The 6,000-nt window shown below is 43.8% G+C and overlaps 1 protein-coding gene across 9 annotated transcripts in view; it reads left to right on the top strand.

The window, feature by feature from the left end:
* LOC121688529 (nebulette-like) overlaps nt 1-6,000 on the top strand; it is an 83,602-nt gene that overhangs the window by 42,974 nt on the left and 34,628 nt on the right. For all 9 annotated transcript variants that reach the window (XM_042068173.1, XM_042068175.1, XM_042068167.1 and 6 more), the window contains 4 exons: nt 1,370-1,480; nt 2,665-2,775; nt 3,453-3,560; nt 5,137-5,247. In XM_042068173.1, coding sequence (XP_041924107.1) covers nt 1,370-1,480; nt 2,665-2,775; nt 3,453-3,560; nt 5,137-5,247 — 441 coding nt within the window. The remainder of the gene's footprint in view (nt 1-1,369; nt 1,481-2,664; nt 2,776-3,452; nt 3,561-5,136; nt 5,248-6,000) is intronic.

A 6,000-nucleotide genomic window follows, 5' to 3' on the forward strand; every position in this document is an offset into this window, starting at 1 on the left:
GCACTTGAGAAATCAAAGAACATGATTCTCACAGCACTTTTCCCCTTGTCTAGGTGGGAATGTGTCCTGTGTAGAAGATAAGTGATGGCATCGTCCACGCCCACTTTCTCCTGGTATGCAAACTGTAACGGGTCTAGTGCATGGCGTACCTGGGGCCTGAGCATACCTAAGACCAATCGCTCCATTGTCTTCATCACATGTGATGTAAGAGCGACAGATCTGTAGTCATTAAGCTCACTAGGGTGTGGCTTCTTAGGGACAGGGGTGAGACATGATGTCTTCCACAGTGTTGGAACTTGTCCAAGGCGTAGGCTCAAATTGAAGATGTGCTTCAGTGGCTCCCCCAGTTCAGCAGCACAGGCCTTGAGTAGCCTTGGGCACAGTCTGTCAGGCACAGCTGCTTTATTGCTACGCAATTTCTTAAGTTGGACTGTCACTTGATCTGTTGTAATGGTGAGGGGTGTAAGGGGAGGGGAGGGGGAGGGGTGCATCTGGGATCTGTGTGTCTGATGGCTGTTGACTGAGGTCGTTGTCATCTCATTGTTCGTGATCGCCATGTGGGGGAGGGGTGCAAAATCCAGTGATGGTGGGGGTACGATAGCCTGTGATGATGGAGGTGAGTGTTGCGCTGGTATTGAGGGGGTGTGGGGGTGGGGGATGGTGGACAGACCACCGCCATTGGAGCTGGAGCAGGGCAGTCAAACCTGTTGTAGAAGTAGTTCAATTGGTTCGCCCTGTCCAGGTCCCCCTCCACAGAGCTGCTGTTCTTCTTCAGGCCAGTGATAACCTTCATGCAGCCCCATGTCTCCTTCAAGTTGTTTTCCTGCAGCTTCTGTTCCACCTTCTTTCTGTAATCCTCCTTAGCTTCCTTCAGCTTGAATTTGAGTTCCCCTTGCACGCGCCTCAGCTCTGCCATGTCCCCCTCTCTGAACGCCATCTTTTTCCTGTTGAGAAGGGTCTTGACATTGCTGGTTATCCAAGGCTTGTTGTTGGGAAAGCAGCGTACAGTTCTGGTGGGAAGAACAATGTCCATGCAGAAGTTCAGGTAGTCAGTTGTGCACTGTGTGACCTCCTCTAAGTCCTCTCCATTCTGTAACACACTCCAGTCAGTACACTCGAAGCAGTCTCTCAGAGCCTCATGAACAGCCACAGCAACGAAGATGAATGACTAATTCTTCTCTATTATTGTGTTACATGCTCCAAATGTAAAGCACTTTGAGCTGCATGCTGTGTAAGAAAGGGGCCATACAAATAAAGCGTATTATTATTATTATTATTATTATTATTATTATTATTATTATTATTATTATTATTATTTTGCTTATGTGATGACATTGGGTTGACGAGTCCTGCTGACTGCTCTCTGCAGAACAAGTACAAAGAGGAGGGCAAGAAGAGCGTCAACAACTGCATCTACTCCCAGCTCCCAGACACCACCGACATCCAGTTCGCTAAAGCCATCTCCGAGCTTCAGAGCCAGGTGCACCGCCTCAGATAACGCACCACATCATTTCATATCATTAGATAACTCACCACATCACTTCATATCATTACACAGATAACTCACCACATCACTTCATATCAATAGATAACTCACCACATCACTTCATATCGCCTCAAATAACGCACCACATTCCTTCATATCATTAGATAACTCACCACATCACTTCATATCATTAGATAACTCACCACATTTCTTCATATCATTAGATAACTCACCACATCACTTCATATCATTACACAGATAACTCACCACATCACTTAATATCATTAGATAACTCAAAACATCACTTTATATCATTAGATAACTCACCACATTCCTTCATATCATTAGATAACTCACCACATCACTTCATATCATTACACAGATAACTCACCACATAACTTCATATCATTAGATAACTCAAAACATCACTTTATATCATTAGATAACTCACCACATTCCTTCATATCATTAGATAACTCACCACATCACTTCATATCATTACACAGATAACTCACCACATCACTTCATATCATTAGATAACTCAAAACATCACTTTATATCATTAGATAACTCACCACATCACTTCATATCATTAGATAACTCAACACATCACTTTATATCATTAGATAACTCACCACATTCCTTCATATCATTAGATAACTCACCACATTACTTCATATCATTAGATAACTCACCATATCACTTCATATCATTAGATAACTCACCACATTACTTCATATCATTAGATAACTCACCACATCACTTCATATCATTAGATAACTCACCACATTCCTTCATATCTTAGTATAGAACTAAAGTATATATAGTTTCTAATCACACACTTCACTTGTCCACACAATGCTTCTCTCTCTCTACGCCTCTCTCTCTCTGCCTCTCTCTCTCTCTCTCTCTCTCTCTCTCTCTCTCTCTCTCTCTCTCTCTCTCTCTCTCTCTCTCTCTCTCTCTCTCTCTCTCTCTCTCTCTGACCATTACACTGTCTCCACAACTTCCTCTACTGGGGGGGAATTGCCCCACCGCACACACACACACGCACACGCACACGCACACGCACACGCACACGCACACGCACACGCACACACACACACACACACACACTCTCTCTCTCTCTCTCACCAACACACCTCTTTTTTTTACACCTCTCTTGTGCTGTGTTTTAGACCAAGTACAAAGAGGCTGGAAAGAAGGAGATCTCCAGCTCGCTCTACTCCCAGCTGCCTGAGACTCTGGAGACGCAGCACGCCAAAGAGGTCGGCCAGCTCCTCAGCGAGGTACAGTAACGCAGCAACACACCGCAACACACCGCAACACACCGCAGCACACCGCAACACATCGCAGCACACCGCAACACACCAACACACCGCAACACACCAACACACCGCAACACATCGCAGCACACCGCAACACACCGCAACACACCGCAACACACCTCAACCTTCACAATGCAACACACCGCAACACACCTCAACACAGCGCAACACACGTGTGTTTATATTTGTTTATGTATAGAATATTTGCATGTGTGTGTGTATGTCTGTGTGTATGTGGATTTATATTTGTTTATGCATAGTATACTTTCATGTGTGTGTATGTGTTTGTTTGTCTGTGTGTGTGTTTATATTTGTTTATTGTATAGTATATTTGCATGTGTGTGTATGTGTTTGTTTATTTGTTTGTTTGTGTGTGTGTGTGTGTGTGTGTGTGTGTGTGTGTGTGTTTATATTTGTTTGAGTATAGTATATCTGCATGTGGTGTGTGTGTGTGTGTGTTTATATTTGTGTCTAGTATATTTGCATGTGTGTGTATGTGTTTGTTTGTATGTGTGTGTTTATATTTGTTTGTGTATAGTATATTTGCATGTGTGTGTATGTGTTTGTTTGTGTGTGTGTGTGTGTGTGTGTGTGTGTTTTTATTTGTTTATTTATAGTATATTTTTGTATTTCTCTAGAACAAGTACAAAGAGGGGAGGAAGGACACCAACCCCAGTTTGTACTCCCAGCTCCCTGAGACCAACCAGACTCAGTTTGCCAAGGCAGTCTCTGAGCTGCAGAGTGAGGTGTGTGTGTGTGTGTGCGTGTGTGTGTGTGTGTGTGTCTGTGTGTGTGTGTGTGTGTGTGTATACTGTGTGTGTGTGTGTGTGTGTGTGTGTGTGTGTGTGTGTGTGTATACTGTAGATGTCTATGTGTGTGTACATGTGTGTGTGTGTACATGTGCGTAGATGCAGAGTGTGTGTGTAGATGTAAAGCAGTATGTGGGCAGTAGTGTGTGTGTAGATGCAGAGCAGAGCAGGCTGTACTTTCTGAGGAGGCAGAGCAGGCTGTACTTCCTGAGGAGGCTGCGGTCCTTCAATGTTTGCAGTAAGCTCCTCGGGATGTTCTACCAGTCTGTTGTGGCCAGCGTCCTCTTCTATGCAGTGGTATGCTGGGGAGGAAGCACATAGAAGAAGGATGCTGGGCGACTTGACAGGCTGGTAAGGAAGGCTGGCTCTGTAGTGGGAGCTGAACTGGAGTGCATCACTTCAATATCTGACAAAAGGACCCTGAACAAACTGATCAACATCTTGGACAATGAATGCCATCCACTCTACAGCACTATTAAAAAGCAAAAGAGCTTGATCAGCTGGAGACTTCGCTCACTGCCATGCACAACTGAAAGGCTGAGGAAGTCATTTGTCCCCAGGGCCATTGAACTGTTCAATGCCTCACTAAAGGGAAGAGGAGAGATAGACTTCTCTGCTTAGTCTGTCTGCCTCTCCACCCTCTCCATGTTTGAGTACTGACTGCCCACTACTGCTTTACTACTGTATTACTACTGTTTTACTAATGTCCACAGCCTAATGTTTTTACTACTGTTTTCCTGCTACACTGTTTTTCATGCTATATTAGCACACATGATCAATGGCTTCTGCTACAATACTGAATGGCTGTAACCCTATTACCTCAACCTGTTCTTGCACTGACATAGTTTTTTATAGTTTTTTATACTACCTTGTCTACATTATACTTTACTCTCTTATTTGTCCATATTATTTATGCTGGTCTCTAGACCTTATTCTTGCACTGTTGCACTGTTGGACTAATGTTGGACTACTTTTTGCACCTTCACCATGACACTCACTCTCTTGAGCACCTCACCATGCACACAGAACTACAGGCCCTGTCACTACAAGCGTCTCATGCTTGATCACCCTCAAGCACACTGGATTTTTTACATTTATTTATATAGTATATTTAGTATTTAGTTTTGTTAGTTTTTCTTATCTCCTACTGTCTCTATTGTACAGTGGAGTTTAGTTATATGTTTATACTTATATTTACCATTTCTGCTGTAAGTGCATGTTGTGTGTGATGTCTGTATGCTACTGAGACCCCCCTGAATTTCCCCTCGGGGATCAATAAAGTATCTATCTATCTATCTATCTATGCAGTAGTGTGTGCGCAGTAGTGTGTGTGTGTAGATGTGCAGTAGAGTGTGTGTGTGTAGATGTGCAGTAGGGTGTGTGTGTGCGTGTGTGTAGCTGCACAGTAGAGTGTGTGTGTAGCTGCACAGTAGAGTGTGTGTGTAGATGTAAAGCAGTATAGTGTGTGTGTGTGTGTGTGTGTAGATGTAAAGCTCAGCGTGTTGTGTTGCAGAGTAAATATAAGCAGAAGGCCAAAGAGGAGGAGTCCTGCAGTCTGTTCCACCAGCTGCCTTACACAACACACACGCAGTTTGCCAAGCAGGTGGCAGAGATGCAGAGTGAGGTACGCTACTCTCTCTCTCTGTGTGTGTGTGTGTGTGTGTGTGTGTGTGTGTGTGTGTGATTTTTTTTTTTTTTCTGCCAAAAATGTGGTCATCACTGCTCAAATTCTGATTTGAACACAACTTTGCAGTTCTCTAAACACATGTCATTATTCACCACTTTAGTTGAGGGGCCAGAGACATGAGTATCTCATGAATAATTAAACTTAAGTTCATGTAATCATGATGATCATGCTTAAAACATCATAAATCATGAAGTACCCATCGTAACTAATGCTTTAGTTGATGTGTTGTTCATGCATGAGGTCATGAACTCATGTTCATAGTCTCTCCATTCTTGTTGATCTATAAGATATAAAGGAATGAAGTAATGCATACATCATGAGTTAATTCATACATGAATTCATGATAGTCCACATACCCTTACTGTAAAGTGTTACCAGACATACTGTATATAATGTATCTGTCTGAGGTCAGTTTGTTGCCCCTACACTGTACACATCCACAGGGGCTATAGAGGGCAGTTGTGACAGCACAGGGGCTATAGAGGGCAGTTGGGAGAGCACAGGGGCAGTTGGGACAGCACAGGGGCTATAGAGGGCAGTTGGGACAGCACAGGGGCAATAGAGTGCAGTTGTGAGAGCACAGGGGCAGTTGGGACAGCACAGGGGCTATAGAGGGTAGTTGGGACAGCACAGGGGCAATAGAGTGCAGTTGTGACAGCACAGGGGCAGTTGTGACAGCACAGGGGCTAT

This window comes from Alosa sapidissima, chromosome 17 (assembly GCF_018492685.1).
Source record: "Alosa sapidissima isolate fAloSap1 chromosome 17, fAloSap1.pri, whole genome shotgun sequence".
Lineage (NCBI taxonomy): Eukaryota > Metazoa > Chordata > Actinopteri > Clupeiformes > Clupeidae > Alosa > Alosa sapidissima.